Raw genomic sequence first — 11,945 nt, 5'->3', positions numbered from 1 at the left:
GGGACGGGGACCGAATAACCCGCGATTTTTCACACGTATGCTGTTATTTACGTTTGTAGACTAGCTACTATGGTCGTGTAGCAACTTCGGTTCATGTAACCTTTATGTCATTTTTGCAGGCCACAGTTGACGCAAGGAGAAGACGTTTCGTCGCGGAGTTGATTATGTCACCTTCGAACATGATGGAGTGTGTGAAGAACAAAATTCGCGAAATCGCAAGGAAAAGGCGCGCCCGAAGAATTCATGCGGCATGCAAGATTGAAGTTTTAGTGGTTTGGATTTAGTCCGGTTGAAGGTTTCGACGGCATGATTATCTTAGGGGTTCTATCATTTTTATGTAATAAACAGGGCATCTCGAATATTGTGACACATACATGTGTATGTGTGTGTCATCCAATTCGCTCGTATCAGACAATTCTGTCATACAATTCGCTAGGAGAAGACAATTTGGTCGTACCAATAAAGTTTTGGCTTCACTTATCAATTGTTCTTGCTTAATATTTTTCTCGTTCTCCAATTTTTTTATAATTGTATTTTTCACGGCTTCACTTATCAAGTGTTCTTGCTTAATATTTTTCTCGTTCTCCAATTTTTTATAATAGTCTATTTTTCTCTTCAACTGCTCTCGTAAGTTTCATATTAAAATTTTCACAATCTTTACTTTTTTAAAAACTCTACCAAGCTTAGCCTTCTGCCTAAGCTATCTGCATGTCATCATCTTGCATAATCTCATGGTAATTCCCCTCATCACATGATTATGAAAAGTAGTCATGGTAGATAAGTAAATATATCGAGCCAAAATGTAATATTACATTGATCAAAATTAGTCATGTCAGCTCGTTGGCTCTATCGCGTGTTATCAGGCATCATTTTTTCTATTTTGTTTTACAAACCCGTTGTTTTTTTATTATATGTATAATTAACTTTTTCTGTACTCACCATGATGCCAGGCACGGCCCATCTAACCACGTGAGGGGCCCCACGGGCGGGCTATCGTGCCGGCAGCGCTACACCAGCCCATTTTGCCAGGTTCACATCGATCTTTCCCCTTTTCTCGTTTCCCTTTCCAAATCCCTAGCCCTCTCTCTCCATTTGCGCCTCCAAATCTTGACGGCGAAAGCATGACAGCGAGCTGGGCGTCGGGCGGCGGCGGCGAGAAGAGCGGTGGCGACCGCAAGTTAGGTCGAACCCTGGGTCTTGCAAGCAGGTGGGGCGGATTCAGTGGCACAGGAGGCAGCGGCGGCGGATCGAGTGGAACAGGGGACGGGGGTTTCGTGGGCGGCGGCGGGCCGGGAGAACCCACGTCAGGTTTTATTCAGTGCTACACTTTGGTGGCAAAAAGGAAAGTTCTTTACCATTGTTCTTTACATCCCAGCATTATCGCCCACAATTCATCACTTGTGGCCATCACAAGCTCCATCTATGTGGCCATCAGGAAACTCCTGGTGGCCGTGTCTGCATAGATGCAGACAATTTTGGCAGCGCACTCGGGGGATGTATGTTTGAGGTTAGTCTACTGAGCATGATCTTCAAACTAGTACTGCTATTGCGGTCAAGCTACAAAAAAGTTCAGTGTTTAACGCTTGCAGTGACAAGTTCAGTTATAAAATAACTTGAATTTCTCATGATTTATTTAGGATGATATCACTTCTGAGTATGTTGAATGGGTTGATGGGGAGTGGGACAGGAAAGCAAAGTCAGTCATTAAGTATCTTGCCATGAAGAACAAGAAACTGGAGACTAAGATTACAGAATATGAAGCTGAAATTAAAAGGAATGAGAAAGAAAAGAGGGCAATGGTTAAGATGCACAAGGAAATATTGCTCTATAGGGATAGGATTTTCGGATTTGGAGGTCTTGTGTATCTTGGCCTACTTGCCATTATGATTGCTGTCATAGTTAGCAAATAGATTGTTCATAAAGTTATTGACATGATGAAATGCTGCTGAATTATTTTCTACTCAGTTTATGGGCAAAGTGTAACAGAGATTGCAGCATAAATAACATGGGGCCATCATGATTGGTAGACAATGCACTTTTTGTATGTTCTATATTTGGCAGACAATGCACTTTTGCATTTTCTATATTTGGCAGACAATGCACTTTTGGCATTTTCTATATTTGGTATGGGATGCACATGGGCACATCACCTAGCAACACTACTGGTTTATGCAGCAGCCCAGTTCATTGTCTTGTTGCAACATAGGAGCAACATGTAGCAGCACCTACACCTTTGATGCAACACTGAAGCAAAGCAACAGTACATATTCAATATTCAGAAATTTAACTGAACTTGACACTTAGGGTGAGCAGTAGATATTCAGTTCTTCAGCCACAAAGAACCCGATCAAACCGTACCGATTGCATAACTTATATGCTTACATATAAAAGCATACCTAACCAACATCAAACCCAAAATAATGTTAACTTATATGCTGAAACATATAACAGCATACCTAACTTAAGATAACCAGCAGCTTCCTCCTCCTTCAGCAACTGTGCCCATCTTCACTTCTTCAGAAATTTGAGGCCGCGTGAGCGGCGCACCACACACGGAGAAGCCTTCTTCTTGACCGCCGTTCTGTTCGACAGCTGCGCCACCTGATCCTGAGCCACCTGATCCTGAGCCACATCCTCTTCTTCCACCTTCACTATGTCAGGGAGGAGGGGAAGGAGCTCGACGTCGATGGGCATTGTCTTGCCACCCTCGACAGCGACCGGCGCTACCATCTGCACAGCGTTCTCCTCGCCCTCCTCATGGTCATCAGGGATGACCAGTACCTCCTCCACGTCGTCCTCCACGACGTCAGAGCCCAACGGCAGCACTGGCTTCGGCACGTGGCGGACCTGTTAGTCCGGGCTGATGGGCGCAGGGAGAGCGAGCTCGACGTCGACGCGCTCCGCCCTTGACGCGACGCGTGCTGAATCTGGCCGCAACGTCATGGTGGTGGAGCGGTACATCCACCACCTTGCGCGCTGAACAGGGGAGTCGCTCAGCGTGGCCTCTCGCATTGCCCACACGAGGAGGACAGCCGGCGGGACGCCGCGGCCGTAGGGGAAGGCGCGCTTCCTCTCGGCGTCGGTGAGGACTTTGACGAGGCCACGAGCGTGGTTGACCAACATCTCCGTGCTGGGGAACCAGCCGCACACCTCCGTCAACTGCGCGCGCCACCCCTCGTCATCGCCGGCGAGGTCCATCATCGATCTCTGCCAGCTGAGGCTTCTCTCCATGGAGGCGGCTGCAGCGGTCGCCGGCGAGGGTTTTCTCGATCTACTGTAGGTGGGGATAAGAGGGGAGTTCGAATCGGCGCCCTTGGGAGGTGGGTGAGTGTGTGGTGGGGAGGAGAGTGGTACAGTTACTTCTTTAATGGCATTTAGGACGTGGGTAGGGGAAATGTACAATATTCTTTCTACCTCCCGCCCCGGTCATAACACAGTAAAGAATTTTTTTGATTTTTGTTTAGAGGGAAACATCTTTCTTTATTTAAACAAAGACTGGGATACAATCAGGGGGCGAAAGTCTCCAAACCAAAGAAACACAATCGCCTACAGCTACCTTAGCCAAAGTATGAGCCGGCCGATTAACACAGTAAATAATTGAAGCAAGTGTTCTACTCTTGTTCCTTCTCCACTTTTCTGCACATGATAAAAGACAAGCTAAGTTAATGAATGATACAAAATTTAATAATCCACAATGCATACAAACACTTACTTCTGATATAGTTTGCATTTCTTGCTACGTCTAGTGTGTCCTACCAATTTGCAAGCGCCGCACCGGGTTTTCAACTCATCAAAAGAGAGTGGTCTACCATTTTTCGAGACAGGGGGGCTCTCATCTACCTTTGTTGCACCTTTGCTTGACACTTTCATAGGATCTTTAACCTCAATCATGTTGCCTTCACCATCGTCCACATATTCAACTGCACACTTACTGATGTCATTTGTTTGCTTCAACAAATTTTCCTGTAGCAGATCATACTCATGACCCTTAGCTATCACAGCCTTCAAACTCTCCTGTAACTGATCCCACAAAGCAGGGTGTTTGCATGCCGTATGCATAGCTTCAAACGCTAACACACTGACCTGGCTATATTTCATTCTTTCCCCAGCCCCAGTCCAACCAAATCCCAACAAATCGCTTATGCGCCTCGCGGGCAGTCCCAACCTTACTTCTTTCGTGAACCGAACAAGAACTAAACACTTTGGTATTTCAGATATGTTCAAGTGCTTCAGTACATGGAATATGTGCTTGCAAGGTAGACCCTTTCGAATCATTCTTCTGCAGCTGCACCTTATAGTTTCTGCGGAATTTACTGGTGTATACTCCACCTAAAAACGGCGCTTCCGGTTATTCTTCCAGGCCACAATGTACTACTGTGATCCGTCTCCCAGCTTAATTTCTACAATCTCCATGTCGTCAATTTTGTTAAGATCATCTTGCAACATATAGAAGTTTGCTGGAGTGAAGACGTGAGAAACAGCTATCTCAAGTTTCCTAGAGCTAGTAACTGGCACCGGTAAACTCTGTGAGGCCGTGCAGTCATCTCGCGCCTCGTTTTCACGGATACGCACAACGGCGTTCTCATATTGCAAAATCATATCCACGAGGGTCATTTCACTGTCTAGGTGGAGGTGAAGGCATGATTTCAGGCTTTCACTCCGCTGGTTGCTTTTCATGCCAAGCCAAAACCCCTCTGTTAGATAAGCCGCGACCCACAGTCTCCTCTTCTTATACATCCGCCTCAACCATGCTACAGTTTTTTCTGACTGGCATCTTTTGGAGAATGCGTGCCATCTCTCCTCAAACGTGGTCGTGGACGTGCTGTAGTACAGAAGAGTTCGGAACTCCTTCAAGGACTTGTGACTGAGGTGCATCTTCATATTTTTCTCTATGTGCCACGTACATATACGGTGCCACACGTCTGGCAAGACTTCGCGAATTGCCTTGATCATCGCAGTGTCGGCGTCTGTGATAACACTCTTAGGCATCTTTTGACACATGGACCTCAAAAAAGTCTGCAGAAGCCACACGTATGTCTCCTCGGTCTCGTCTGAAACTACGGCACAGCCAAAAATAGTGGTCTTCCGGTGATTGTTAAGACCAACAAAAGGTATGAATGGCATACCATAGCGGTTCATCTTGTATGTGCTGTCAAATACAAGCACGTCGCCGAAGTCCTCATAGTCATGACGAGATTGGGAGTCGCACCAGAACATCCTATTCAAATGTCCTTCCTTATCTAGCTTGTACTCGAAAAAGAAGCTAGGATCCCTCTGTTTCCTACTGGCCATGATGCCTATGGCTGTGGTAGCATCTCCTTTTGGAAGCAGCTTCCTCTTCTCCTTGGCGCAAAGGTTGTATATTTCATGCCTGGTAAAACCAACACCGCCGTACCATACATGTTTGCTGATGAAGCAATCCATCATGTCGTGAATTCTAATCCCTGCAGTTCCCATGGACATTATCTCATGCTTCTGGTACTCTTTGATTTTTCTATGGGACCAAAGAAAAGGTACCTCGTCCGGTCCTGCCAACATATGGCTATGCTTGTCCTCAAAACGTTCAACATACCAAACCCCACGCTTTTGGTCAAGCTTGACGGTCAGGTGCGCTTCATAAAAGCAGCGTGTCTCGGCTCTGAGCCTACGGCTGTGTCCTTCCTCGGTTAGCAACTTGCTGTCACGTTTTCCTTGTCTGGAACAAACAAACCGCCTATAACACATATGACATGTCTCCGTTTTGCTATACCTGACCTTATTCCTTCTAATGCTGAAACCATTATCTCTAGCATAGCTGTTGTAGAAATCATACGCAACATCGTGAGACGTAAGGGTCATTTTCATTATCTGCATGAACATATCCCTCTTATCACTGCACTGGCGGTATCTTGGACATTCTTTGCTCCATCATCTTGTGTCACCTACACAATCAAACAACAGCCATGAAAACAGTTTTCCATGGTTTAACATTACTTCCATAGAACATTGATTACACACATACCTCACTCATGATGATCGACGACTGGGACTCCCCAGAATCAGGTGCGTCTAATGATTCGTCGTTAAGGACTGTCTCCGCGTCGGATTCACCATAATAGTCGTATGCATTATGACATTCGGAAATGAACTGAAAAATACAACACAAATACATAATTACTTATCATATAATATTCCAGAAGAAATTCAATTTGCATGCCAACAAAAGTTTTCACTTACGTACCTAACTAAGGTAATCTTCATTCGAGAGCTCCGAGTTGTTTTCCTGATCATCATCAAGCTCATCGAGCTATAAATTTTCAACACAAAGATTTAATGTTGTCGGATGCCACCAAAAAATTACAACATGACAATGCCACTCACATTAAGATCGTCCCATTCGTTCCCATTCTCTGACCGATCTTCACGATCTGAATTTTCATCATCTGACCAATCTTCTATACAGTCTTTCATCAGTTCTCCAAACTCCATGTCTACCATGATATCAGTTAACTCCTCGTCCGCCATTTCCTACAACCAATAATATGTATCATCACATGTGCAAACATTATCAATGATGAAATATACAACACATAGCACACGATCACGGATGTTATGTAAACAACCGCAACCGAGGCCGTTCAGATCTGCCAAACTTAGTAAGGAAGATGGCCACGGCACCCGTCGTGATCACTTTCAATCGCGAGGAACTGCACGATCTCAACACCTAGCTAGATCTGTGATTACCTCTGCCGCCGGATACCTAGGTTAGCCGCCACATCAAATAACGATACTGGTGGTGCGCACAGCCGACGGCAACCGATGCTGCGTGAACCCAGATCACGAGGAGCAGCACTACCGGAACAAGATCCACGATCGCATGCGCCGCCGGGTAGCTAGGTTACCCGCCCCGCTAGGTTAACCACTACCACTGGCGGCGGCAGTTCGTTCGATGTTGCCGCGAGCGATACTAGAGGGCGGACGCGGGATGCGGTACCTGTGCGCGCTCGTTGGAGATTCACGACGTTGTCGCTCCCGTTGTCCGACGAGATCGCCGGCGACGAGATAGCCGCCGCTGGAGATCTACTACGTGACTTATGGAGCTGCGTCAATGCTAGCGAGATTGATGGAGCTGCGTGAATGATTGGATTCGGCAGGTCTTACGTGGACGTGGGGTCGTGTGATGTTTTTTTTCGGATCAGGATACTGTACACATACAGTCTGGGTTATACAAGGCTAGACAGGGCTTGGATCTGGGCTACGGCGGGCCAGAAAAAAAACAAACTCGCGAGGATAAAAATACCCCTCAAAAATTAGGTTAGGGGAGCACCGGAGCAGGGCTCGTCGGCGAGGTTCGGATTCGCCATGCATCATCAGGGACTTGGAGCGACGGGAACGCTTTCCACTTGCGTTCATTCAGGTGGTGTTTTCGACTCGGAGGGCCAGGGCATCTGTAGATATGGATCTGTTTGGAGATGTATTAGTATGTATAGATACGTGTGATCGATGATGATGCCTTGCCGACTGCGCGGTCGATGTGGGCAAGGCAAAGGATTACTGGGACCCTGGCTCTGAGAAAAAGTTAAGCTGGCATGTGGTGCACGTATGGAGTATAGACAAACGACGACGCTGTACTGTACGTGCTAAACTGTGCATGCGTGCACACTTTTTCTGCGCAGGGCATGGTAGTGCCACTGCCTCCACGTCAGCACTCCTGTATATATTCAGGGTGACATACGTGGTAGTTATTTTACGGTTTCGGAAATCGTAACACGTACACATGAAACTTGATTGCGCACCGCAGGAACAGCACTGTGGCAGTGGCCGCAGTCGCACATACTCCGAGGAATCTCGTGCCCGCGGCGCGTGAGGGTACACACGAACGCATGTTACTCCTACGTGTAGCACGCACGGCACGGCAGGACCACCAGGACCAGCGACGCACCTTCAGTTGGCCTGGCGAGCGCGTACGTACGGGCCAGCCCCACGGACGTACACGTAACCTAGCATGAATGAGGCCTCCAGACGTTGCCTGGCTGCGGGCCAAATGGCCAATGGACGTCCGATATGAGTCCGAGTGGTAGTAGTAGTACTCCGTACATCATGCAGAGTATTACTTCTCAAAAAAGAAAACACTAACGCCCACACGTACGGGCGTTCCTCAACTCGCCCACACGATCTGAACCGTCGTTCAGTGCTTTTTGCATGAATCTTGGCATGAAAAGGTTGATTTTCTGTGCCATGTAGGACGGGGCTGGTGTGTGAGCGTTGGAGAGTTTGCCTACACGCCCGCACCATGCTGTTTGCCAGCTGCGCCGTGTGGCGAACTAGTTTCTACCCACACAGCCGTCACCTAGTTCATGCGCGTGTGGGCGAACGGCTTTTCGCCCCACACGACACTCCTACGTCGTGGTTGGCAACTGCAGTTACGCGAACGTGGCAACTCGTTACACACATGGCAACTGTTATTCTTTGCTAGACGGCAACTGCAGTTGCGCGTACGTGGCAACCAGATAAACCCACATGGCAACTGTTATTCTTTGCTAGACGGCAACTGCAGTTGCGCGTACGTGGCAACCAGATAAACACACATGGCAACTGTGATTAACAATACATGGCAACTATGGTTGGACCACACGTGGCAACTAGGTAAACACACATGGCAACTACTGTTTGACCATATGTGGCAAGTAGTTAATCACACACGGCAACTACGATTTGATTACACACGGCAACTACCATAAATTATACATGGCAACTATAGTTAACCAAAACAGATAGAGTTGCCATGCTTTTACAACTATACTTGCCATTCCGGATAACTACATCTGCCAACCAGGATGGCAACTAAATTGTCAACCCGCGGGGTACCTAACGTAGCTGCGTTAGAACGTGTGGGCATTTTTGCTTCGTGCCACACGCGCGGGATGAAGATAAGTAGTACTTGTTGGACGGGTGGCACGAAGTAGCCGCGCCCACACGCGTGGACAATTCTATTGTTCGCCCAGCCCGTGTGGGGTGCCTCCACTTACACCACACACCATGTGTGGACACATGTCGAATATACCACACGTGTGGCAGTTATCGGCGTCAAAAAAAATGCAAGAGTATTATTACTCGGCCTCCGTTTGCAGGGAGGGCACTGATGCGAGCGAATTAACCCATGGCCACATCAGGCCGTCAATCCATCAATCAAAAGTTGTACAAACCGATCAAGCAAAAGCACACCGTACGCTCTGGCCGATCTCTGATCCACCGGTGGGCGGTGGCCGGCCGATGCGTGAACAGTCGCTGCCGCCGGGCTTCATTTAACGCCCGTCGTCCGTTTCATCTGTCGCTTCCTCTTTACTCTGCGTGCCGATCACTGCTGTAAAAATATGAACAGCTTTGCTGGTGATCACCGCAGAGGATTTATATGAGCCGTAGTAACTAGTAAGATGATCGGTCGACATACCACGAGGCTTCCTCCCTTCCTTCCGCTGTAGTAGGGCTAGCTGAACCAAAACGCGACCGTGCGTCGTGGTGGGTCAAGTCAAACCCGGCCGGCCGGACGGTACAGCGTACGCGTGGCGTCCGAGATCCAGCAAACACGCGCGTGTGATGGGGACGGACGACGGCCGATGCGCGTGCCTGCATCGTGGCTCGACGTTGCTTGTGCATGCATGCCTTACTGACGACCGGCCGGCCGGCCAATTGTTCTGTTTCCGCAGAGCTTCAGTATTCCAAGTACTCTACTTCAGCCATCCACCCGTCAACAACAACCCGGGCTTGTTGGAACGGATAGAGGTGAGCAATGGCGATAGGGCGAACAGCAACAAGTCAGCCGGGGCGCACCTCGTCAAACCTTCGGCGAGACTCTAGACGGCCATGTTGGGGCGGCGGGTGGCACGGAGGGCCTACCTCCCCACGCGGCCGCCGGCGACTCGCCCGCCCTGATGCCTGCGTGCAGTGTGACCGATCACATGGCCATAGAAGCCCTTGATAAGAGGCATGTTTGCCTGTCAAAAGTGATCCCATTCTTTTAACGATCAATCAGCCGATCCATCGGCAGGGGAAAAGAGAGAAAATGAAGTTGATTAGCGCACGAGTATTCAGGCCGTGAAGCACGGGATTCAGAGAAAGTGAGCGAGGAGAGAGAGAGATAATAGACCTCCTGAGAGCTCAGCAGGCGGGCAGGCAGATCCGTCCGTCGTCAAAGACGAGTCTTGTCTGCTTATTTTACTCCATCGCCATGCATGCGGCAGACGTACTTTTACGGCGCTGCTAGAAGGAGGTTTGCTGCTACAAGGAGGTTTACTTGATTAGATTAATACATCTCCTCTTTTTATAGAGAGGTTTACATGATTCCAAATAAGGTTTTACTTGACCCCTAAACAAGCGGCTCTTATCTCTAATTAACTTTAAAACTAACGGGCTATACCGCCAGCTTAGGGCCATTAAGCCCATTACGTACTCTAACACGTACATACGCCTGCAAGTGTGTAAGGGGCAGATTCTGACTATCTTTGTCACATATTGTCACATTATTTTTGCTATACTTGTCTAACTTGACTATCAAATTCTTAGCCACATTTTGACCTAATTTGATCAAACTTGCTTAAGGTAAGACGTGGCAAAGTGTGATAAGGTGTGGCTAGAAGCCTAGAAACCAAATTGCCCCTTAAGTGTAAGCAGCAGCACTCGTCGTCGTTTGGACCTGGTGCACAGCTACAGTCTCACGCTCATTGCATGCGCCTGATTCTGTATCTCTAGAGCTACTCCATCTAGAGTTTTGCTTACTTTTATCCACTTATTATGGAGGTTTTATGTGTGTGTGGATACGGTGGTGCGTGATGAAGATAATGCGCGCCGCAACCAAATTATATCGGCATCGGACAGTTGATGGCACGCACTGTTTGGCGGAGAGCGACGTTATTCGAAGCTGATACGCGACGGGGACTCCCAATTGAGCATACATTAGATGCATCTGGGGCTTGCTGCTCTGACCAGTCACCCTCGTCGTCTCTTTCGTGATAACAGCTATCTATACTTGATGCTGATCGATGTCAAATTTGGAGATTTGTGTTGATAATCAGTCCCCATCCACTGTGTTCCATCACAGGCCGTACATATGTATTTTCAGGCACACACGGTTGGAGATCTATACTAACCTTCAATTGGAGGTCAAATCGTCCTTGAAAATCAACCTAACATTTGCTATGGTCTGGCTTGATTTGGCCCTAACTTGGTTCGTTGCCATTTTCCGCCGTCTTAATTTCCTCCTGCCAATACATATCCTGGCAACGGCACTGTTCAGAATTTATGCCCGCTGAGCTGAGCTGCTGCTAAACAGCGGTTTTGATTCCCAGTTGGGCTCTGCTGCTGCCTGCGTAGCGATGACATAAATCCCTAACAGCTAGCCCCGGTCAAATCCGCCATCAAGGTTAGCTCTCCGTTGTACGTCGTCTCAAATCAAATCACATTTGCTTCCTTCACGCGCTCGGGGTGATGGACATCATCTCTCGTTCCCTGGCGGACTCAACTTCCCTGACGTGCGGCAGGGTGCAGTTGAGTCACTGACATGTTGGCCATCCGTCTGACGGGCCCATATGTCAGTGACTGAACTGTACACTGCAGTACGTCAGATGATAGCTAGCGTCTAGCGGCTAGCTAGGTTGACCTGATCGTAACATCAGCTACTGAGATACTAGCACGGTCGGGTATTTGCCGTGATCCCTCTGGCGGTGATCGAGCGATCCATCGATCTGCTTTTGCCGGTGTCGATGGAAAAAGCGGCGCGATTCATAGAGCTTCAGAAATGGCGAACCAATACAAAGTCCCACTTTTATCTTTTTTTTGGCAAAAAATGTAATAAAACCACTCCTTCTTCAAGATGGAAAACAATCAAACGGAAAAAGCTATCCGCAACTGAAAATAAATCTCACCGCTCAGAAAATACAGAGAAGCAATGCTCTCCATCGAAGCATAGA

At 48.0% G+C, this 11,945-nt stretch overlaps 1 protein-coding gene across 1 annotated transcript; it reads right to left on the bottom strand.

Annotated features, from left to right (window-relative positions):
- Positions 1 to 4,371: 4,371 nt before the first annotated feature.
- On the bottom strand, positions 4,372 to 9,284 carry LOC109767847 (protein FAR1-RELATED SEQUENCE 5-like). Its single transcript, XM_020326572.2, has 5 exons — positions 9,210 to 9,284; positions 6,361 to 6,507; positions 6,002 to 6,127; positions 5,750 to 5,847; positions 4,372 to 5,695 (listed from the first exon to the last, which is right to left on the bottom strand). Exons 1-5 carry the CDS (start codon positions 9,282 to 9,284, stop codon positions 4,372 to 4,374), a joined length of 1,770 nt encoding a protein of 589 aa, XP_020182161.2.
- Between the last annotated feature and the right edge of the window lie 2,661 nt (positions 9,285 to 11,945).

The sequence above is a fragment of the Aegilops tauschii genome, chromosome 7, assembly GCF_002575655.3.
Source record: "Aegilops tauschii subsp. strangulata cultivar AL8/78 chromosome 7, Aet v6.0, whole genome shotgun sequence".
NCBI lineage: Eukaryota > Viridiplantae > Streptophyta > Magnoliopsida > Poales > Poaceae > Aegilops > Aegilops tauschii.
This window is presented reverse-complemented; position numbering and strand designations above follow the sequence as displayed.

What these genes read in the sequence shown, in the direction of transcription:
- LOC109767847 (XM_020326572.2), bottom strand. Translation starts at nt 9,284, where the DNA reads ATGAAGCCCGGCGGCAGCGACTGTTCACGCATCGGCCGGCCACCGCCC. An exon ending in CGTCGATCATCATGAGTGAG is followed by an intron (nt 5,848 to 6,001) that starts GTATGTGTGTAA and finishes ATGTTCATGCAG; the next exon opens with ATAATGAAAATGACCCTTAC. An exon ending in ATTAGAAGGAATAAGGTCAG is followed by an intron (nt 5,696 to 5,749) that starts GTATAGCAAAAC and finishes TGTTTGTTCCAG; the next exon opens with ACAAGGAAAACGTGACAGCA.